At 46.3% G+C, this 24,368-nt stretch overlaps 1 protein-coding gene across 2 annotated transcripts in view; it reads left to right on the top strand.

The window, feature by feature from the left end:
• VIT (vitrin) overlaps window positions 1–24,368 on the top strand; it is a 114,185-nt gene that overhangs the window by 60,755 nt on the left and 29,062 nt on the right. For both annotated transcript variants that reach the window (XM_070574082.1, XM_008519387.2), the window contains exons 7-11: window positions 2,671–2,865; window positions 7,841–7,897; window positions 13,886–13,930; window positions 15,400–15,462; window positions 20,347–20,494. In XM_070574082.1, coding sequence (XP_070430183.1) covers window positions 2,671–2,865; window positions 7,841–7,897; window positions 13,886–13,930; window positions 15,400–15,462; window positions 20,347–20,494 — 508 coding nt within the window. The remainder of the gene's footprint in view (window positions 1–2,670; window positions 2,866–7,840; window positions 7,898–13,885; window positions 13,931–15,399; window positions 15,463–20,346; window positions 20,495–24,368) is intronic.

Here is a 24,368-nt window from a genome sequence, read left to right as displayed (position 1 = left end):
AGAGACCAAACTTCCTTGTATCTGAGGTTGTACAAAGAAACTGTTTTACTGGTTTTATTTCAAATTGTGAGAAAAGAACCTGGTCCCATGAAGAATTCACTTTGGGTCACATCCGGCATTATGTTCAGTGAGGAAATGGGAGCAATCACGGCAGAGTATTTTCTCTGTCTTCCTCTTAAAGACAGTTCTATTCCATGAAGGAGAGTAGGCAAAAACAACAGCCTGTGGAAGCCCATGGAAGACCAGACAGGGCGCTGTTTGTTGAATTTATGACATGCTCAAAAGCATCTGTGTTCTAAGCAAGTAACACTAATGGCTGCCCTCAGGATATTTAATCTGCTCTCTAGTAAATCAATATTAGCAAAGGCAGACTGGGGTGTTCAGAAACCTTGGAATTAGCCAATGGTGTGAGAAAAAGAGAATCCAGATTTTCAATACCTAGTAAGTTTAAAGTGACAAAAATATTCACTATTTTTGTAGAAGTTTTATTTTTAAGATAATTAATTGTGGTTTAATTAACAATTTGCAAGTAAAATGTACTCTTAGTTTATTTATCTATTTCTCTCCAAATTAATGATTATATCCTATTTCATAAAATATACAAACGATTCTAGTAAATGGCTTTTCCCTCTATGAAGCAGGTCAAACCTGGGCCTGCATCTCCCTAAAGAGGCATTAGTGCCTGGTAGCATTTACCAGAGGGGAAAACAGAAGAGCACTTTAGAGAAATTAGAAACTTCCCTAGGACTTGTTATGGAAGCTCAATTCCTTTAAAGTACTGGAAGTGTCATAAATCACGCAGGTTCAGTTTTGCCCAAGGATGGCGTGAAAACTGGCTGAACCCCCGAGGCCACTGCCAGCTCTTTAGCAATTTGTCTGGCACAGATTACAGGCAGATTTAAAGGCAACCAACTGTTAGCGAGAAACAGGGTAAATGAGGGATCTGCTTCCTGCCTTAACCAGCTAATGCCTGCAAGGGTAGACCAGATGGCCGAACTCCAACCCAATTCCAGGGTGCTATTTGCTGACCTGGTCTTCTAAGTCAATGCTGTGATGCTCACAGAGAGTGACAGTGTCATGGTAGGGAAACAAGCAGGTACCAGTGCTGGGCAGTGGGTCTGAACACCCCACCACATGTCTGTCTGCACGGCTGGTCTGGGGCTATGATTGGACACCATTTTCCCAGCCTGCTATACCATGTCAAAGAGGAAATTGGATGGTTCCCACGAAGAGTGCAGCACCTTCTTATCTCACATGCTATCCCCTTGGCCTGCTGTCCTGTGTACCAAGGTGCATCGTCCCTAAGCAGAGTTAACACTACTGCTGGGAAGTTGTGATAGGCCAAAAAATGCCCCCTCCAAAAGATATCCATGTCCTAACCCCTGGAACCTGTGAATGTTTCCTTATATGGCAAAAAGGGGAGGGGTTGGAGGAGACTTTGCTGATATGATTAAGGATCTTTAGGTGGGGAGATTATCCTGTGGATTATCTGGGAGGGCCTTAAATGCCATCACACATATCCTCAGTAAACTGGAAGCCAGGGAGATTTGACAGACACAGAGGAGAAGGTCATGTGAAGATGGAGCAGAGAGAGAATTGAGGATGCTGACCTTGAAGATTGGAGAGGTGCGGCCACAGGCCAAGGAATGCTAGCAGCCCCCAGAGACTGGAAGAGGCAGGAAGCAGATTCTCCCTTAGAGCCTCCAAGGGAGCTCAGCCGGGCCAATACATTGAGCTCAGTCCGGTGATACTGATTTCCAGCTGTTGGCCTTCAGAACTGTGAGAGAGTAAATTTCTGTTGTTTTAAGCCATGAGGTTTGTGGTAACTCATTACAGCAGCCACAGGAAACTAATACCGATGCATGGATATAAAAGCTGGCATACCCGCTTCTACCCGGGGGGCCCACAGTCACATGCAACCAGTGGCTGTTGTTTCCTCCCAGGACTAGGGTGCTGCTTACTTCTGGGGCTCTTTTGTGTCTCGTTCTAGCACAGACCCACGGTTCTCAAGACAATCCCCAATGCCCAATGGGAAGCCACTTGTCCCCTATACCTTCAGAGATACTCTCAGGGTGCCCAGAGTACTAACAAATTGAGATTCATTGTGGAAGCCATCAAAATCATCACACATGGATGAAGAGCACAATGCAGAAGTACAGTCTAGATGATCCTTAGCACCTAATTAGTTCTATTACTCCATTTTACAGATGAGGAAACTGGGGCCCAAAGGAATTAGTCGACTAGTCATGAACCAATTTAAACTAAATCGTCTAGAATGCTTTCTCTAAGAGTGAGTCTTAGTGGAAGCCCTGAGAGTACCTCCCATCACTAGCCCAACACTAATTGAAATAGCAACAGAATGTGTTCAATGAACCATTTCTTCTGGTGTCTGGGAAACTAATTTGGCAATTCATCACGTTCTGCCTTGTCTATGTTGCTATAGTTTTGAGCTGTCACAAGTATTTTATTGTTATTTAAGCTTTGGTTTGCTTATTGGCTTATTGCTCCATCCAGATTGTACATTCCTTTAGGGCAGGTGGATTTCATCCTGCATGGTGGCTAGCACAGGTCTTAGCTCATAGTTAGTGTTCAATAAACATGTATTTATTTCTGTCCTGAATGGTCTACCAGCTATTTTGTAGGCCCTGGTTAATTCCATCTTTCTTACAGGTGAGACCACAAAAGCCTATCAGAAGCCATCAGTTCCAGGGACAACTGCACAGCCAGTCACCTTGATACGGGTACTAAGGACCACCACAGCCGAAGCCACCCACACCACCACCTTGTCAAAGCCATCCCCATCTGCAGGCTCTTCCACCAGCAGCCCCAGACCACAGCCCATGGGCCAGAGGAGCCAGGAGCTGGGTCAGTAGGTAGACTGTGTGTTGCTATGTACTAGAAAGGAGGGAGATTGGGTTTTTAGAGTAACAGCTCTCTCTAAATGCCTGTATGTAGTTCCCATCTCCCACTTTTTAAGCTGGGTGAGGGGGGACCACCCTGAAACATGGGCCAGGGCTATGTGGTTGAATCCTAGATTCAAGGGATACACTTGAACCCAATAATCATTCAAGACTGAGCTAAGAGCTAAGCAAATCATCTAGAAAGGGCTTAACATAGATTCAAAAATAGGACTGCTATTATCATACTTGGGAAGGTAGGATATTAAGTGAAACTTTCCCATCGCAAAATCCCCATTTCTCCCAAAGCTCAGTTGAATGGATAGTTGGTTTCTATGGAAATACTCTTGGGTTTTGTTTTGTTTTAAGTGACAAATTATGTACTCCTGGAAATCTTCAAATATTAGAAACAAACAAAACCCAAAGAATTCCTTTAGGAAAAGGCAGATAGCTAAAATTTTTCTTTTTCTGATTGCTTTTTGTCTTACCACTTGTATCCATTTCTTAAATCGTGTTTCAGGTTTTAGTAAAGTCCAGTTGGTGGAATTAATCTCAGTATTACATCAAACATGACCTTAAAAGCTCATTTGATAATCCAGTCTCCAGTTTCTACCCAGGCTCATATGTTAGCCATCCTGGGCTAATAAGCATCCATCTCATGTCTAAAGATCTTCTGGCAAGGGGATGGAAAATTCCACAGCTAGAGTGCCACCACTGTCTCCACAATTTTTAAAAAATATTTCCTACTTCCCCAGGACACATTCTCTTCAGCCTCACCTTCACCTTCCAAACATTACTGCCACATAGCGTGGCCCTTCCCTGCTTCCACATCAGAGCCCAGATATTTGTCTATCCGTCTTTTTACTTAACACATACAAATAAGCACTTTCAATGTGTTAGACACTCTTCTAAGTACCTTATGAATATTTACCTATTAAGTCCTCATAACAACCCTCTGAAGTAGATATATTACTTCTAATTTGACTAATCTGTTGTATCGATGAGGACACCTAGGGCAGTAAGGAAACTGCCCCGGGTCACATGCTGGCAAGTAGCAGAGCTGGGATTCAAACCCCAGCAGCCTGGCTCTCCTGTGACTCCGCTTACAGGAGTCATCCCTGCCATCAACAAACACCCCAGGCACTAATGAAGCACCACAGAGGCAGGGGCCCAACCCTCCTGGAGGTGGATGGGGTGGCGAGATTAGAGGGCCTCAGACGCAGCCAACTCTTGCCGTGATTAATAGTCAATAACAACGGAACACACATAGTTCATCCTTTCCCTGTGCCAGGCACCCTGCATGCATTATTTTATTTAATCTTCCCAACAACTCTATGAAATATGGATGATTATTATTCTGTTTGATGATCGACATGGAAGAAGCTATGGTATAAAGTCCCAAAATAAAAATACCATACAAACAATTTCTGAAATACATTAGACACTCCCCCACCATCCTATTCTTGTTTAACCTAAGGTAATATGAACAGAGGCATACAATGCCTGACAGCAAAAGAGAAATAATTAGGAAGGATGCTGGTGGCAGGGGTCCCATAGCCCGAAGTTTTCCTTTTTCTCTATGTCAGGCTCTTCACTTTTAGAGCCCTTGAGTCTTTCAAAGATTTTTGAATGGCTAAGTTGTTTGCTCCTGGTGCCTCCTTAGAGGACGTCGATTTTTACCTAACACGTATAATTAAGCGTGTGGCCTATTTATTTGGCTACACTGGGAACTTGGAAGTCCTGTTACAAGTTGGCCTTGTGCTTATGGAAAACCTCAAGCAACTTGAAGCAGTGGCTCCCCACCTGGCAAAGCTTCATTATTCCTGGCTTGGGGACAGGAGCTTTGGACAACGGCCTCCCAGCCCATCAGCGTTCCCTCTTCATCCTTGCCCGGCACCCGTGTCCACCCTGCCCCACAGACCGCTAGACAAATATTCAGAGCGAGTGTTCCAGGCAGCAGGCACCATACTTGCTAAGAAAGGAGCCAAATTGGGCAAGGAGGAAGAGAGAGAGGACTTTTTAAAACTCATATTGCCTATTCAAAGGACTTTCTGTAAGAATGAAGAGAAGGGAAAATTGATGTTTGAATGCCTATGTCTTTTCTTAATAACAGCTTTATTGAGATACTTTTTGCACACTGAACAATTCACTCATTTAAAGTGTACAATTCAATAGTTTTTAGTATAGTCAGAGTTGTGCAACCATCACCACAATCAATTCCAGAACATTTTCATCACCTCAAAAAGAAACTCCATACCCATTAACAGTCACTCACCATGTCCCCCTAATGCCACCTTCCCCAAGCCCTAGGTAAGCACCAATCTACTTTCAAGAATGCCTATTTTAATGTATAGCTATAGATATTTGTTGTGACATTTTAGCCCAACTATATTAAATAATATTTGGTTTATCAATAACTCCTTTATTTCTTCAAATGAGTTGAAAATATTGTGCCACTTATAAGAGAGCAACTCTCCTACTGCTGATAGACAAGTAAGTCGCTGTTAGTGCATTTGTTAAGGGTTTCTTTTTTCTCTTATATATGTGACTGTAGTCAAAAGATTCTACAAGTGGTTGTGAATGGGACATTCAAGCAAAACCTAGTTCATTTATTCATTCAACAAATATCATTGAGTGCCTTCTATGTGTCAGGCACCATTTTAACATCTTGCTCTGCATCAGTGAACACATCCCACCAAGATCCCTGCAGTAGGTCACTTCAGCTTAGGACACGTGCGTGGTAAGGAGCAACCTGCATTGGGGTCTATGAGTCATCTTTGCTCTATAATGATGTAAAGAGCTTCCTCTCAGACAGGACATAGGGACTTAGAGGGAGTCCAGTAGAGAGTAGAAACTTGGTAGCAGGGGCTTTCCCAGCCCATAAAGAGGAGCTGATGCAAGTGGAAGGACTTGAAGGAAGGTGGGGCTGGACATGAACTGACCCATGAATGTGCAAACCTAACAAGACTGGGAGGAACAAGTCAAGGATAGGGGTAAGGGAGCCAAAAGCTAGAGTGAAAGAGAGCTTTCACAGGGGCAGGAGTGAGGCTGTGCTTCATGGGAGAGGCCAAGGACTTTAATGGCACCCACAGGAGCCAGGCGGCCACAGAGCTTTATCTCAGGGCCAGAGGGGGCAGCTTGGAGAAATAGATCCAAAGAGTTATAGAAAAGATGGAAATTTCTCCAGGCCCAGCTTCAGGGCCTGTTGAATTTACCACAGCTCAGAAGGTAGAGTGGCTTTGCCCGGCCAGGTTCATTTCAGCAAGTGTCATGGCTGCCTCAGCTGATCTAACAATGTAAATATGTCCATAAGGAAGAGTAGACCAGGGAGGGGGAGCGGAGCGCTGCCTAGTGGCAAGGCATGGTGATGGCTGTGATCATTCACCTTTCTACTCCACCCTCTGACCAAGGGCAGCTTCAGTGGAGAAGTGAAACCTGGGACAGGAAGCAAACCAGCATCCATAACTGCCCATCTCTTCCACATGCAATTTCCCTTCTCACCAACATTTATCTCACCTCTGAGAGTTTAGCTTCCTTAAGGTGTCTAGAGAAGGTTTTTCTTAAAATCCAGTCGTACAAATAGTGAAACAAATACTCCAAAAGAAAAATGGGTGAAGGTCATGACCAGGCAAGCCATGGGGAAAGAACCAAAAATGGCCAATAAATATAACAAAAGGAGTTCAACTACACCTGGAATCAAATTAATACAAATTGAACAATAAGATGTCATTTTTCGCCAATTGACATGGGAAATTGATAATGCGCAGTTTTGGCAAGAGCGTGGAGAAATGACCCAGAATTTGCACTTACAGGAATATATTCTAAGATAATTATCAGCCAAATGAAAAGAAAAAGCCTAGACACGGAGGTTTTCACAACAGAAAAATAAATGAAGACGATTAAATTGTCCATCACCAGAACAGTGAAAGAAGTTACTATATAGCTGTTAAAATTTTGGTGAATATGTGCACTTATTGACAGGAGAACATTGGCCTGTGACAAATTGTTGAGTCAAAGAAGCAGCCTACTAAACAGCATGGGTTTCAATCTTATTATTGTTAAGTGTGTGTTGTACGTAGGAACATGTGCATAGAGAAAGGAATACATCACTATATACCAAAATTGTAAACAGTAACCGCTGGACAAGGGGTCGTAGGTGATTTCTTACTATCCATAGTATATATTTTGACTTGTATTAAAGCTATTTTGAGTTTGTGTCCAAATCATTGGAACAAAGACAAAGGGAGTGAAAAATTGATGGCAGATAGATTTGGTTCTAAGAAAAACTGACATTTTTTTCCATGACCTCTTATCTCTTCCCCTCCATGAGACTTGGTTCTTTCCCTCAGCTGGTTTTCACATGGCCCCCTCTCCCCAAAAATGGACTTTGCCTCTCTCTTTACAGAATCTCCCATCTCCCGCCTCCCTTTTAAAGCCTTGCTTCAGAAAAATTGCCCAGTGAATAATGAATGCTGAAGTCTGATTCCCTGACAGAGTAATTAAGGCTAACCCACTGTGTACCTCTAAAAACGACTGAAAGCTAATGCTATTTGCATCAATACCATGTTAACGCGGTTTAATCAAATCGCTAAATGTTAAGTGACATTCTATTGAAGGATCGCTTTAACCACCTCAGGGGTGGCACTGTGAGGAGAATTACTATAAGAATAATGGAGTATAAAGAAATATGGCACTTTAGTAAAAGATACTTTGACAATTGTGAAATACAACAGTTACTATTACCTGGAATTTCCAGTCAGAGTTTTGAGTTAAATCCTTTTTTTTCCCTTTTCAACGCCTCCTCCTCTGGGGCAAGTTCAGCTCCCCTAAGGCAAGCTTTCGCTTGGTTCTGACCTTGGTAACGTCTTGCTAGGTTGGCTCATGGAAAGAATGAGAACAGTTAGATTCAAATTCCTGCTCTGACTGGTCAAATGTCCTTGCAGAGCTCTGGTCCACCACCGTCTACACCAGCAGCCCAAGCAGCGCCGGCACCAATCCAGGTAAGAACCAGAACTCACCTTTCTAGCTACTGAGGAAAGTTAAGCTTGTTTACATGGTGTGTGCCTTTCCAAATCCTTGCCATTTGATTCCGATTAGGAGGGAGAGCATTCAACCAGTTATGCCAACAAAAGATACTGCCCAAGGGCCCAACTCGTGAGGAAACTTGTGAGGAAGCCGTTCAGTCAGCAAAGCTGTCACCCGTCACCACTCCCTCGAGGCAGCTTTGTGGAGGTTGTGATAGAAACTCCTAAGGATTCAGTAACGAGGCTCTTATAAACCTGAAAAGGGATGCTCTCTGGGGTTTGTGCAGGAGGAACTCAGGTAAAAGAAAGAGTGACATTTTTATCATTTCCCACAAAAGGGCAGAGCCATTTTTCTCCAGTACTTCTGTGATACGGGGCATAGGATACGTTCTCTCTCCTCCAGGAATTCTCCTATGAACTATGACACTCCCTGGCTCCCCTTTCTTCACTTCTGTGTGCCTCCCTTAGAAGTCTGGCCCAAGAACTGGGAATGCAGAGGGATGGAGCAAGTTTCTTCTCTGAGACGCTGTTGAGGGCTGCAGAGATTAGAAAGAAGAATCGAGCAGGGTTAGATGCTTCCACCAGCTCTGCTCGGGGCCTGGGCCACGAGCTGATAGATTTGCTGGAAGGACACAATTCTCTTTGCAGCCGTGGGGCACGAGGATGGGGGCCCTGGAGCTCCAAAAGAGAAGAGTTCAGGTCCTTCTCTTGCTAGGGGCTACCTGTCGGTCCTCCAGTGTTAAAAGATTCCTAGAGAAGGTAGGTTCTGTTCTGCTTTGATGCCACATCAGAGCAGGGGCTCTGTGGGGTCCCCTGGACAGGCCTAGCAGCTTCTATGAGCTTCACAGTTGCCCCTTTGCCGATGTACATGCTGTTGTCCTGGACAAAGGGCTTAAGAATCAGATCTCTGGGCAGGGCAAGGACTCCAAGGCCATTTTAGGCCTTAACAGGCCCGAGGGACTGTTCCAGCAGCCAAGTGTGGGGCACTCCTTCTTGTCTGCTTGGCCAGGATCTTTGCCTCCTCTGCAACCCCCAAAAGTAGAGCCAACCACAGAGAGCTCAGCTGGCTTCCAAGGAAAATCTGATTAGGGGCACTTCCATCAGGCAGCAAAATAAGGGAAGAAAGCAGTTGCTGGTTGCATAAGTCAGCTGGCCCCGTGTAACTCCCTCAGGTATCCAAAGGCGGGACTCTCCAGGAGCTGCTTTCCAGAAACCTGCCGGAGCCTATGTCAGCCTGGGTAGGCTGCCCGCTGCTGACCATCCCAGCTCTGCTGCTCTTGCAAAAAGCCTTCCTCCCCACACACTGCCGGCCTGTGCAGCTCAACTCCAGGCTGCCCGAGCTGGGAGCAAGCCAAGTTGTTTTAACCTCTAGAAAATGTCTGTTTGCTTTGTCAGTTCTCAGTGTGTCAAAGAGAAAATCTCTGCCAGTCCGGATGCCCAAGGGCTCTCCTGGGTCTGGGGCTGCTTGAGAGGCCCCCCACTGAGGCAGCTCATGCCACCACCTTGCCCATCCCAGGAGCCGCCTCCGGGACAAGGCGCAAATACCCAGATACACTGCTCGATTCAGACATGGTTCAGGGTGTGACTGGCAACAAGGCACGTTGCCTAACCTCCAGCTCCTATTTTTTACTGCCCAACAACCTGAGGTTGAAACAACCCAAATGTTTCAGCATTTGTCGCCGTTTCCCTTTCTCTACCTTTGCCACCTCCTGTTCTCTAGCTCTGAGTCCCCAACTCTTCTCCATTCTCTTCTTGCTCCCAATAATTACACACTCTCTCTCATTGACCCACACAGATGCTCCCAGCTCCTTTTTGACCCTCAAATCCTCCCCATTTCTGCTGCTCCGCTCCCTCCACCGTCATCCCTGCACTCTGCTCTGTGCACTCAGACCCTCCCAAAACTCCCAGAGAGCCATTGCCTTGGGGCCTCTCCCAGGCCGAGGACAATCAGACTCTAGATAGTCAGGAAGCCCAAGCCCTCTTATGGCTCCTGCAGGTGGAGGGAAGCCATTTGCACAGGTCAGGAAAGGCAGGTCCGAGTGTTTGGGGCTCTTGGATACCCTTCAACCAGCCTCACCTCGGATATGATGATGCTCATCTGGTGAGTCGGCCCATTCTTCAGCTGGAAAATCATTGCATCACGGAACTGGAAAGAATTGTATAGAGTGTGTCTGGTCTAATTTCCCACCAAAAAATGAGTCCCTTCTGGCATGCCCCCATATGGGATAACTTCAAGTGAGTGGTGGGGAAGGTCCCAGCCCCCTCACTGTTAGACATAACGATCTAGAAGTCAAGCCCATTGTTCTTAATTTTTTTCAACTAGTGCTTCTCAAAGTGTAATTTGAGGACCCAGCTTCGAAAGATTTGGCAAGGTTCTCTCTTCAGCAACTACGTGACTGTCTGAGGCCAGATCTCTTCACGTGCTTCAACAAAAACAGCACATCTCAGCAGACTGACTGCAGGAACTGATATCACATGCGAGCTGTCTCCATTCCAGTCGCTGATAAAAACCTATCACATGGGACTGGATCTCGTGAGCCCCATTAAATACTTTGTTTGTGTTTAGGGCAACCCATTAACAGACACAAGCAGCCACATATGGACCTAATGATGTCGTCACTGACCTCAGTATTTCATCCTCTCCTCCACGGGACACCAGACTAGTGATGCACGAGTGATTCCTGCTACCCCCTCACACTCTGCCTTTTGCACACAGATGTCACTTCACACATCCCCACTTTAAGCCAGCAGCCCCACTGTAGGGGCACTCTTCTTTAATTTAAAAAATATACGTTTACTGAGCATATTATGTGCCAGAAACTGTGCTATGTGTTAGAAGCACAAAGATGAGTCAGACATTTTCAGATTCTAGAATTCCGCTGCTGGAACTTCTGCCTTCACAGGTCCCACACTCTCCTCCTTCAGAGTCATCAGCAATGCCACCGCCTCCTCCAGGCCCCACTGCCAGCCCCTGCCTCTCCTAGCAGGGCTCTCTGCATGGGAACAGGAGCCACCCATGCTAGCACGGCTGCTCCTGCTGTATTCCCCGGGGGAGAGAGGGGCGGTGTGCTCCTGATGATAGAAGTTAGAACTCCGTGGCTGTGTCTCAGAACCATCCTTATGCTGTCTGACTTCATGGTACCATCAGATGAGCTTCACTGGCCCGGAAACCTAACCATGGAGCAAACGTTTCCATGAGAAAAGGCTTCCAGGTCCCAAACAAACACCCTACACCAAGCTTGGGAGGGTAACCCATCGGTAAACCTGGGCCTGTCGCTGCTTCGCTGGGGTGATGGCTCTGGTCCAGGACCTCAGACTGTCCCCAGCCTTCTCTGACAGTCCTAGTGGGATGGGCTTCAGCACAGCTGCTCTCTGAGTGCTCCCGGTTTCACTAGAGCAAGAGGAAGTCCCCAGAAGGGACTGTGCAGCACTCGGGGCATGCAGCCGGGGAGGGGCAGGGAGTGTGGCGATTCCCCAGTTCCAGAGGCCTGCTCTCTCTCACCCTGCCACCTCCTCCCAAATACTGAACCCCAGGGGAGTCACTGGGGAGAAACTGGGGGCTGAAGGGCCACCTGGGCTTTCGGCCCATAAAACTTTAGAGCCCTACGGGCCATGTGTCGCAGCTCCCGCTTGGGTCCCGTGCTGGCGACTTCCAGATGTGCAGGGAACAGAAGGAGCTATAGCCAGTGTGGAGATCGTGGCCCGGGCTTAGAGCAGGGATGGTGGTGTGCCCTCACATTAAGTGTGAGTTGCAGGTGGTGTGCCAGAGGGTGTGCTCTTCTGTGCCCCAATCGAGTACCCTGAGATGCTGAAGCGACAAGGACTCCTCAGGTGTGATAAACAGATGGCGGTTAAGTGCAGGCTCTGGAGCCTGCCTGCCTGGGCTCAACGTTCATCTCGGCCACACCCTGTGCATCAGTTTCCTCACCTGTAAAATGGGCTCAGAGTGGTACCTAACTCACAGGGTTATTGCGACTTAACCTTAGGAAGCTCTTGGTCAGTGCCCTTTCTACTAAGCACTCTCTCAGGAAATGGTAACGGTTCTACCATGAAAATCCTTCCGAAACAATGCTTCTCTCAGACACTGACTGTATCCATGAGATGACCAAGCAAGGACTGTGACAAAAATAACCCCCTGTTTTCTAAGAGTGCCTTACACTTTTCGGAGTGATTTTGAACACATTACCTCCATGTGAGGCAGGGCAGGCCAAGTCTTTATGACCCCAGCTCTACACAGGAGGAAGCTGAAGATCAGAGAAGGTAGGTGAGCCCCCGGGGCCCCCAGCTAGTGGTAGACTCGGGATGGGTCCTGTAACTTCTTTTTCCCTGGACACCACCCCATTACTCCTCAACACTAGAAAACAAATATTCTCACAAATTTACTTCTCACTACTACCAAGTCTGAAAACACCAAGTCTCAGCTGTCCAAATATTTTTCAACCCTCGGCTTTTGGATAAAAGTGATTTGGTTCAAACTCGTCGCAAATAAGTGAAAGTGGCATTAGTTAGAAGGACGGGCTTCTGGTCAGGAGTAAGAGGCTTGGAATTCCCTGATGTCAGGAACTGTTCACCTCCTGCTGAGGGAACAGAGCACACAGCATTCTAATTCTTCAGGTCATTCAAGGGTGCCGAAAGCCTTGGGCAAAACCTGAGATGTCCCCAACAGGTTTTTTTAGGAAAAGGGTTAAAATGCATATTTTTACCAGTAGGTGGCGATAGAGTAATAAGGCTAAATACACAGAAAGTTTAAACATATCAGGAATATTTTGAGCTTGGAGATCATCTCACCCAATCTGCTAATATTACTCACAAACAAATGAAGGTTCGCAGAGGGTTTGTGACTTGTTCAAGGTCATACACCTGGTTAATGGCTGAGCCAAATTAAACTCAGTTCTCACCATTAAATCAGAATGTGCAAGCGCACAGACTGCCTTTCAAAACAGCCCGGCATCTAAATCTTGTGAAGAAAAATGTCACTTCTGTTGAGAGTATTAACAATTCTGGCATAGAGCAAGGTGATAGCCTTTAAGAAATGAACCCACTGATAATGCCCATAGCTCTCTGAGCTGGAGGGAGGGGGCAGTGAGAGAAACAGCCATTTTGGTGTCTTTATGAGGCTTTCTAACATGTTTGTGCTGCCTCTGAGCCCCTCCCAGCCATGGTTCCTCCAAAGAGATCAGGTCCTATTGGGCAAGAGTACCCCCTTCCCGACCACCCCTTCCACTTTCTCAGACCAGTGTGTGGTGGAGGGCGTTCAACATCTTACTGCAGACAGAAGGCCAGGTGCCACTCTGCTTTGTTCTGCTTGAGGCCCAGGAGGGAAGCAGAGCCTCAGGAAGTGAGTGGACTCCCTGCTCCCGGGAGGGGCCACATTTGTTCTTCGTAGTTCTGAGGACAAGAACACAAACAGATGGGTGAGACAAGTGTACCTAGAATGATGTTGGGCATGTATTGAGTGCTTAGTAAGTGTGGATAGATGGATGGATGGGTGGATGGAGCGATGGATAAAGATTTCAGGTTGATACAAGGAAAGTTTTTCTCCCAGTCTCAATAATCCAAGAAGGAATGCACTACTTTGGTTGGGTATGGAATGAGTTCCCTGTCTCTCGAGGTATTCAAGCACCAGCCAGCCACTCATTTGGTGGGGATGCTGTAGAAGCAGGCTGTGGGGTTGGTTTGGATTCGATGAGCTTTTAGGACCCTTTGTATCATAGGATTCCTATTGTTCCATTCTCGGTGCACAGTGAAAGAAAGAAAGGGGCGAAGATGTTTTTGCCTTGGCTTTAAGAGCTTTCAATGAGAAAATCCTACGGCTTTCCAGTTGCTTCATCCCAAAGTCAGGTCCCGTGCTCCTTTAGCGAACTTTCTGCCACAATTGGGAAACGTTTTCGTCCTGGCAGTTCACTGGAGAGCTTCTGCTGGTTTCGTCTAACAAGTTTGTTTCTTTTCAATTTTGAAAATCAGGGGAAACAGACCTGTGGAAACCTGGATCCGTCCTTTTAAATGCAGGTAATTATTCAGCTCAACATCCCCCCATGACTAGATCAAGATTCATGGGATACAGAAGTCGGAGAGTCTAGGCATTCAGCTGGGGGTGCAGAGGCCAAGCTAAGCCAGAGCAGCCTTTCTAAGAGTTGTCACCGGCGACATTAGGGTCTGATGACCATGCCAAGGGCACCTTAGGACTAGGGTAAGGGACAATGTTGGATAACAAAGGGGAAAAGGGAACTGTGAAGACAAAAGGCCAGAAGGGAGTGAGTTCCCCGGCCCCCAAAAATAGGTTTAGACTCTCATTCCTCTAGCAGCACACTTTGACTTCCTTCTATTTCCCATCCTTCCTTGCAAAATGGTATTCAGATTTTCCCTTCACGTGAGTGAGTGCTGTTGCCTGCTTCCTGCATTAAGTGCTTTGAGCTCCAACAGCAATCACAGCCTTCCAGGTCTTAGTCCGAAGGCACGTTTCACCGTAGGTGAGAGAGAGGCCCCCGGTTCTTCCCCTCCCGAGACTCCTGGCTGAGAAATGCCGTTGGGCACCCAAAGGGAATTTTTAAATGATGTGAGGAAGTGGGATGAGCCAGCTGACCTTTAATAGGAAGATGAAATCATATGTTTTGCAAACTGGAAAAACTAACAAGCCAGGAGAAAGCTCTCCGCCGCCAAGAGCGAGCAGAGCCCCCTGCACCTACCTCCACTGTGGGGGGCTCTCGGGGGCAGTTCCGGGCATCCTGGAAATGGAGGAACTCACAGCAAGGTTCCCTTCTCCTGAGCCTAAAAGGATTCTTATTTATTGTCTTTATTTCCTTATATCTGTGAACTTGGCTGCTGTGTAAATGAGTCTGAAGAACATCCCTGAGACTCAAATGCAACTCACCGCCTCTCAAAGCAGGAAACCCTTTTGCATCTTTACCTCTCACCCCAGACAGCTGGAGAGCATGGGTTGCACAGTGGACCCTCGTATTTGTTTGATTTCCTTGTATCTTACCTCTTCCCCTCCAGCCTACATTGTCCTCTCTGTGTCCCGCTCATCTTTGTCCACTGACTCAGTCACCAAATGTTGACAAGGACCTACAGGTGGTGGGCACAGTAAAGGTTTACATGATGAGTGAGACACAAGCCCTGACCTGGAGAATTTCAGAATTTTACAGAGGGGTCGTTTACACTGACAAAGTGCTTAATGCTTTCCGATAAGGACAGTGAGACTCAGCCAGACTAAGTTAACAGGCACAGGGGACAGGACTCAAGTCTTCTGACTTCGAACCCCTCTGAGCATCTAGCAGAGTGCTGTGTCTCTAGTAGGCTGTCAGTAAATGTTAGTTTATTCTTATCTCTTAAGGTAGGGGTGGTGTGGAGGAAGGCACAGTCAGCAGTAAGCCAAGCTCTCTGAGCTAGGTGTGCAGGTCTGCTGTGTCCCCATCCCTGGGGTAGAGCCAGATGCTTCCTGTTCTGTAAGTCACCAAAAGTTTTACTGCTCTTTCCAGGATTTGTTCCAAAAGAAGAATTAAGCACACAGTCTTCGGAGCCAGTATCCCAGGGAGATCCAAGTAAGTTAATTGACAACTAGAAACCCATAGTGGCTTCGACATCTGATCTGCTGTCTCTCCTCTCTACCCACTCACTCCCACCCAAACCCGCCTCTCTCCTATCCTGGATCTCTTTATCTCCTCTCTTCTGTCACTTTGTTCTAAGGGGAAAGGGAAGCTTTTGAAAGCTTTAAACTCTCTGAGTGCATGAGGGGGAGAGGATTACATTTTTAAAACATCACTATGGCAACAGGGTGAAGAATGGGATGGGAGGGGCCAGCCCCTTGGCCGAGTGGTTAAGTTCGCATGCTCTGCTACAGCGGCCCAGGATTTCACTGGTTTGGATCCTGGGTGCAGACATGGTGCCACTCATCAGGCCACGCTGAGGCGGCGTCCCACATGCCACAACTAGAAGGACGCACAACTAAAAATACACAACTATGTACTGAGGGGACTTGGGAAGAAAAAGTAGAAAAAAAAAAAAAGAAGAAGATTGACACCAGTTGTTAGCTCAGGTGCCAATCTTTAAAAAAAAAAAAATGGGATGGGAGACAAGGGTGGATGAAAGGAGAAGACTGGTTGGCCAGTAGGGACAGTGGTCTAGTGGAGATGAGGGCAGACAGAGCTCAGAGTTGGAAGTAGACATGCAGAGAAAGAGGCAAATTCAAGAGACATAGAGAAGGAAGAGTCTGGAAGAAAGAATCTAGAAGGTTGGAGGTGGAGGTGCAAGAAAGGGAGATAAAGATGATTTGAGCAACTGGGGTAAATGGTGCTGCCATAAGGACCCTGGGATGGAGCACACTGGGGGCTGGGAAATCATCTATGTCTATCATCTTCCAGAAGACATTAAGTCTGGTAAAGGGTTGACTACCCAGTTCTCACATTCAGAAGGAACAGCCCAGGCAGACAGAGTCGGAAGATGACGAGCTGGGATTGAAAACCGAGGCTATGAGGGTAGAAAATGTGATCTAGGGAGACAGAATAGAATAAGAAGAAAGAGAGAACTTAAACCTACAGAACTTCAACACTAAATGGATGGAGGAGAAGCCACCTGAGGATACCAGAAAGGAGGGACTGGAGAAAGAGGAAAACCAGGAGGGAGTTGTGTGTGGCAAGCCAAGGAGAGCACCTACAAATTTGCCAAGAAAGTCGTGCAGGGGAGGAAGAAATATTCCTCCACCCTTCTGGGTTCTTCTGGCTGGTCTAAGAATAAAACTGATGTGAGACAGAATAAGAGAAGAAAATCAAACTCATTTAATACACGTATTCACAGGAGAAACCCAGGAAACCTGAGTAACTTGCCACAAGTCTGAAACCACCACCTTAAATACCATCCTCAGCTAAAGACGAATGTGGATGTTGGGGTAGTCATTTGGGACTTCAAGAAGGAGGAAGGCAATTCACGTGGAGATGGAATAGCAAATGTTGCAGTACCTTCAGAGACAATGGCACATGGAGAGGACTTTGATCAAATGAGTCTTGCTAGGTTCCTCCCTGTCTACCACACCTGCTTCACACTACAGTTATCTACAGTGATAGCTCCTTCCTGGAACAGGCCTTCAGTCTTAAATTCTTTTAGGCAGTTAGGGGGAAGGTCAAGGTTTCTTTCAGAGCCTTTTATTGTCAAAAACAATTAAGCCAGGGGCTGGCCCGGTGGTGTAGTGGTTAAGTTCACGCATTCCACTTCGGCAGCCTGGGGTTTGCCGGTTTGGATCCTGGGTGTGGACCTACACACCGCTCATCAAGCCATGCTGTGGTGGCATCCCACATACAAAATAGAGGAAGATTGGCACAGCTGTTAGCTCAGGGACAATCTTCCTCAAGCAAAAAGAGGAAGATTGGCAACAGGTGTTACCTCAGGACAATCTTCCTCACAAAACAAAAAAAAATCAAGCTAAAGAGACACATTTTGGGGTAGCGAATTCTGCTCCCATATAGTCACTACAAGTCAGCCACCTATGAGCTGTGAGTCTCAACCCAGCTGTGTATGAGAATCATCTGAAGACACTTTTAAAAATTAAAGGTGCCCAATTCCTTCCTCCTACTTACTGAATCAGGCTTTCCCTAGATCTTGCTGCTCAAACTGTGGTGTGAGGACCAACAGCATTGGCATCACCTGGGAGCTTGTTGGAAATGCAGAGTCCCTGGCTCCACTCAGACCTACTGAATCAAGTGACTGCACACTAACCCTTGGGAAGCACAGCCCAGAGTGATTCCAGGGCATCTTTATTTGTTGAAGCTGCATAAGCAACTCTGATCCAGGTTAGGAAACACTGTCTTCATGTATTGGACAACACAAAGCATTAATCTATAACATTGTACTGTGTTGAAGAAAACCAAAGCAATTAAGAAAATTGGTAGATTGATTTCTATACATACCGTATCTGAGCTTTTCTTCCTCATTCTCCAGCCTCTGTCCTCTGTGACCACAATAAGTCGCTCGTACTGAACATTTCAACTCTGTTCCACCTTTTGGTATTGACATTCATCTTCAGATCATCAGGTTTTCTTCTCAGTATGAGAAAGCCACTAGGTCTCAATGCACACGTGCCCTGAGCTGGAACCACTGTCATTAAAGCATTCTGGCAAAGGGGAGCAGAGGTGACCCCGATGTCAGCCATCAGGCTAGAAAGTGAAGAGAACTAAGCAAATAGAGAAACATCTCTTCTTCTTCAAACCTAGCTATGAAATGAACACATCAATCCAAACACTGTTCAAGATGTAAGAAGTAAGGAGAAAATAATTGTCTATGACAAACCAAAATAGAGGCTACAGAATCCGTAAACTCTATTCATTTAAAAAGAAAATCCCCTTTGGCCCTTACACTAATTAATAGTTATTTTTAAAAATAGGTTTCATTTTAAAAGGCATATTGGAGGCATATTGAACTAATCTGCTGACATCTGGAAGGAAAACCCCTCTTCAGGCGTGTTTCTCAAACTTTAATGTCCACACGGGTCCCCTGGAGATCATGTTAGAATGCAGAGCTGCTTCTGTAGGTCTGGGTGGAGCCTGGGAGTCAGCATTTGTAGCAAACCCTAGGTGCCCATGTGGGGCAAGCCCTGAAGAACACCACTGCCACCTGCTGGCAACAATTCACATTGCAAGCCCGGACCTAGGAAAGAATGAGTTGGCCTTGTTTGGGATACAACATGACAAGCCATAGAGCAATTCTGCTTCTCTTTTGCTTGATCCCAAGCTTTAGCGGCATCTTTAAACTCCACTTCTTGATTTTATTTGCTTCTTCCAATCTTCATCTTAGGATCATGCTTGGGCATAGGCAGACTTGGGCAGCAAAGGACAGGGAAAGCCAGCTGAACAGGAGGAGTTGGCAGGCACCGAATGTCCAGGCAGATGGGAGGGAAAAGCTTGCAAGATCCGCTAATGAGCCGAGGAACTAATTCCAGATGGAGCCAAGTCAGCCAGGCCCAGAGAAGTCCCTGTCATTGCCTACTTCTCCTCTGGTTTTGATTACCATGCACCACTGCAAGATATGGAGCCTAGGGAGCCGCTCCTTCTGGGGATGGGGAGACTCCAGCCACATGCAAGCAATGAAAATGCAATGTAGAGAGCGGAAGCCTGGAGCGACCTCGTGGGCAGTCATGTGGCAGCTCAGAGAGACCCGGGCTTGTCTGGGCAGCTGCACGCCCACCCACAAAGGGGCAGCACTGGCCCAAGTGTCCTCTTGGACACTCTAGTCTAGAAATTCCTGACTTTACTGACTCTCTCTCTCTTTCTTTCCCCCATGGAACTGTTTTGAAATATTTTTGTCTCCCAAATTGTACTTGTTAAATAATTCATTTCTCATTTTTTATTAATCAAAGAGATATATACCTCCCAATAAGAACTTCTGATCAGCATTGAATAATCAGTCTCATCATACTGAGATCATATAATCTCAGCTGAGAGCAAAGGAGACACTAACTTCATTTAGCTTATATGGCTTTCCACCAATTCCTATTAGTGTTTGAAAGATTGCAAATAGCTTGCAGCCCCACCATACCCAACTCCATCACAACCTTCATATATTCACAGAAGTCCGGAGATCCTAACCAGAACAACCATCCTGGTCTTTATCACAACTAAAAGAAAAGAGGGAAATCTAAGATAGCCACAAGCAAGTACTGACATCTGTAGATATATGTGGATAATTTCTATGGCTGCCTCACCCAGGGAAGAAAAGGAGAAGATTGCTGTCAATTTCTCATTCTACAATTCCTCCCCTGCCCTCAGCCTTGGCCTTGCAGATTCTTTCACATCTTTTAAAGACCCAACACGTAATTCTAAAAAGTTACGAGGAGAGTGAAAGACCACCTGCTCCTGAGACTCAGTCTTGGGAATTCCCACATCTAGGGCCTGCGCTTATAGGGTCTGAGCCTAGGAGACCGTTCTGAGGGCCTGCTCAAAACTTGAGTGGGAGGTGACTGCGTCTGAAGTCTATAATTGTGGCTGATACAGAGAATTCTAAAACACTTATGGAAATAAGTACTAGCCCAAGCGTCCAGGACCTTGGTGCCCAGTGAAAATCTGTTATGGACATAAGTAAATGAATATACCCTGCTTTTTGTTACTTTTTTTTTTTTTTTTTTTTTGGTGAGGAAGATTTGCTCTGAGCTAACATCTGTGCCACTCTTCCTCTGTTTTATGTGTGGGATGCCTCCACAGCATGGCTGATGAATGGAGTAAGTCCACACCCATGATCCAAATCTGTGAACCCTGGGCCCCCAAAGCAGAATGCATGGAACTTTAACCACTTGGCCACAGGCGGGCCCCTCTTGTTACTTTTTTTTTTAACTTTCTTTTCATTAGAATCTCAGGAGGCTCTGCTGGAGAAAGGGGAGCGAGAAAATGCACCAGTGAGGTGGTGAGAGAGACAGAATAACAGAGTCCTTTTCCCTTCACCAGGCTGCAAAATCGACTTGTCGTTTCTGATTGATGGGAGTGCGAGCATTGGCAAACGTCGATTCCGAATCCAGAAGCAGTTCCTGGCTGACGTCGCCCAAGCTCTTCACATTGGCCCGGCCGGTCCACTGATGGGTGTTGTCCAGTATGGGTGAGTGCTGCTCTGAACCCAGAAAAACCAAGTGATGTCACGTGCTTAGTTTTGTACCACAAGTCATACCAGCGCCTCCTAGAGCCCAAATTCATTCTCTTCCCTAACGCAAATGTAACTGAAAGAAACTGAAGCAATGCATGTGTCGTTTAAGAAATCTGAGACTTCCAGAAGGACAGGGCAGGTGGGTAAACACTTGTAAGTCAATGGCATTTGCAGTCATGATTGGTATACAGAATATTTATTTGGGAATTAGGAGAGCTGGGCTCAAGTTTTAGCTCAGCCACTAACAAGCTGGGTGGCCTTGGGCTGGGCCTTCTCCTCTCGTTGTCAGTTTCCTCATCTGTGGATCAGGAGGGGGGACCTGTCTCCACACTATTAAAGCATTTCTGTGCTCCCACCTGCCCACCCATGGGTTCAATGCCTGGAGAATATGGTGCTTTAGGTTGAACCTTCTCTTTTCGCCAGATGGTCCAAGGCCTCTGCACTGTACTGGAAAAGCTCACCAGGCAACGGGGAAGACTGGGCGGGGAGGGGAATGGCCCCCACCAGCTGAGCCCCCTGAGCACCCAGGTGACTGTCCCCAGTCCATTTTATTGCTTTACTTAGGGTAGAAAGTGAGGGCTCATGTTGACATGCAATCTCAACCTTCTCTCTTGTTTGGGATAATAAGTCAGTGTTATTTCAGACGTGAATAGATTTCTCTCTGAAACAGATATACAGATATTGACAGAAAATAAACAATCAAAAGAGCAAGCAAGCACAAATCTCCAATAATAGGTGGACTTTTGACCAAGAACCATTAAGAGCAGGCAAATTATCTCACTTTCCACAGAGGCACCTCAGACACAGGCCCCCTCCCTCTCCCCCTGACCTGCAGCCGAGCCTTGAAGCGGAAGCTCACAGGGAACTTGCAGCCTCTCCCTCAGAAGCCGCAGTCACCGCTTACTCGCCCTTCCTGAAAAGTAACAAACATTCTTCCCAGACAACATCCAGGGGCTCTCCCGACCCTCCGAACATTTCCCACGGGCCTCCCAGAACAGCATTTTAACCGAGGTTATTATATCAAAAACACTGGAATATTTGTTTTTGAGCTGTCAAAAGAAAGAAACAAAAATACTTGCTTTTCATAAGAACCTATAACGTTTACATTTTTAGAATTAAATTCCAGGAACACATTTAGTACTACCTTCTATTCCTGTAGAAAAAATTAGTAGACGAATTAACTGGCACTTGTATATAGTCAGAGTCAAATATATGAAAATAACCAATTACTGCAAACACCAATTCTCAATGTCAAACGATCCATCTGGAGGACTTGAACTTGAAATAGGAAAATACGTTCTTTTAGTCATTGTTTTCTTGTTTTCAAAATGTCAACCTATTTTCATTCCTGCGTTACTTTTTAAAGCTAGCGAATGGATAGTAGGCTTCTCTAGGAAGGAAATGAAAGGGTTTTATAGCGCCGGATGTCCCCGGGCAATTTTATTGGGGGGCTTAAACCTTGGTGTGTCATCTTGTGTTAAAAATAGCTGCTTTAAAAGCTGTTTATACCAAGGTTTATAGTAGAATATGAAAATAAGGTTATAAATATGTCGAGGAAAAGAAAAATGGGGGAGAATAGTGTGTGCTGATGAGAACATGGATTAAAGAACAAATGTAGCAAGGAAAGAAAAACAATTCAATAAAGACTCCTTCCCCTCGAAAAACCTTTTCCCTCACGTTTTCTTAATGTGATCACCATTTTCAGGAAAGAGCTTAGCTCCATGCTTTCCAATTTTGCTTGCTGAAAATGTCTCTGCTATTCGTCCTTTTTTCCGTCCAGGGTCTTTCTTAATTTGGAACACTTAAGGGAAATGTGTGCGTGTTTTCCTTCCCTTTTTGCTCACACAAACTAATCTGTCACCTTCATCCACCTTCAGCCATGGGGTGGAGTGGGAAAGCGCAATGAACTGGTGACAGCCTCTCTTGAATTCTGGGCTTAGTTCTGCTTGTGTGACCTTAAGCAAGTCACTTAACCTCTCCATCTAAGTGCTGCCATCTCTAAGTACAGAGGGCAGGCTGGATGATTTATTAGGGCTCTGCCTGCCCTGACATTCTGTAATCCAGTGACTGGCTCTATACTCAGAAGACATCCAATAAATGAACGTTGCTAACAGACCGGATCAACCGCCTCTCCCTTCCTTCCAGCCTCGGGTTCCGATTAGGCGGGATGATCAACAACGAAACGATGGGTTGCACTGAGGTTATATGCATCAGTGGAATGTGGGGAACAGATGAATTGGAGAGTGGCATTGGAAGTGGGTGATGAAGCTGAAGGGGAACTCCGCACACCCAGCTGAAATTGCTTTGAGTTCAGCCACCTGGCTTCCCCGCCTGGGTGGCTCGCTTCCAACCTGTTTTACCAAAGGCTCTGGGTGCCTAGAGAGGGAGGGCATGGGGCAGGGAAAGGTGAGGAGACAGAGGTGGATGCAGATGTGGGGCTTGTGTTTCTGGAAAAGGAAAAGCAGGAGGGGCCGGTGCTGGGGCGACTGCGAATCAGATTCCTCTCATGGCATTTCGGCTTCTTGTGGATTCTAATGCCCGCTTTACAACCACTGGGAATCGGCCCTGCTTTCTTGGAATCGCAGAGCGTTGGGGCCTTAGAAAGCTCCTAGTTCCACCTCCTTGTGTCAGAGTGAGGAATTGAGGTGCTAAGAGAAATGACCCCGTCAAGAAGGAGCACTCGAAGGTGAGGCTGAAGCTGGGAACGGGCTAGCCGAGGAGGAAGGACTCCGGAACTCGGAATTTCTCCTCCTCTCGGCTTCTCACCTCCACTACTGCTGCCGCTGGTCCACACAGCTCCCCCAGAAGATTCCTTCTCTTGGTTTTCCTTAGAAGAGCTGAATCCAAATTTACACTAAGTTTAGACTTTTAAGTTTAGAATTTAAAAAACTTGTACCAACAATTAGGAAAGAAAAGGCAAAATAAATAAAAATACAAGAAGTATAAAAGTGGTCTGTTTTGCAAAACGCAATGCTCATGCCACAGCCTGATCCCTAAGTATCCTACACAAGGATCTTTTGGGTGCAAGAAACAGAAACTGCCCAGGTAGGCAGGTGAAGGCAGGTTTATGTCACAGGACTGACAAGTGGTTAACCATTCCCTCCCCCCTTCACGCCTCTCTGCTTGTCCACTCTATTCTCCTCTCAACAGACCAGCAACGTCTTCTGCCAGCCTCTTGATTTCTGCTCTTTGCCCTGGCTGAGTTCCTACTTCTGGTCCAGGGCAGCGGTACAGCCTGAACCACTGCAGTACTGGCACGCTCCCTCTCTCAGGTCCCGCCTCTCTGCATATGCAGAGGCTCACAACCCACAATTGTGTTAACCTATCATCAACCACAGCCTTCCTTCCACAATCACCTCGCACCTCCAGTAAGAGATGTGACGTTTGATACAGACTCAGAGAGTGCGAGTGACTTTTCTAAGAACACACAGCTAAATGCAATGACCACTGGGGAGAGGGCAGATATTAAATCTTGGATTAATCCCTAAACCACCAAACAAAATTGACTTCAAAGCAAAGATTTTGCTCATCTGCCAAGGAAGCTTCTGATAATTGAAGCTTTCTGCCAAATTGAAGACGGAGACACTGTGCTGAACAAAGGCCAAGGACCAAGCCCTTGTCTTGCACGTGCATCCTAATTCAGACGTACCCAGCCAGGGGACTCGTGATTGCTCTTCATACCAACAGGACCGCTAAAGGGCTCAAGGAAAGGACAGCCAGAGCAAGTAGCTTTCTAGGCGAACTCGAGCAAACAGGATGAACACAGCCAAGCAGCTGGCATTTTAGCTGCAGCCCAGATCAACAGGCACCAAGTTCCCCCTTCACCTTC

Source organism: Equus przewalskii, chromosome 14 (genome assembly GCF_037783145.1).
Source record: "Equus przewalskii isolate Varuska chromosome 14, EquPr2, whole genome shotgun sequence".
Classification (NCBI taxonomy): domain Eukaryota; kingdom Metazoa; phylum Chordata; class Mammalia; order Perissodactyla; family Equidae; genus Equus; species Equus przewalskii.
This window is presented reverse-complemented; position numbering and strand designations above follow the sequence as displayed.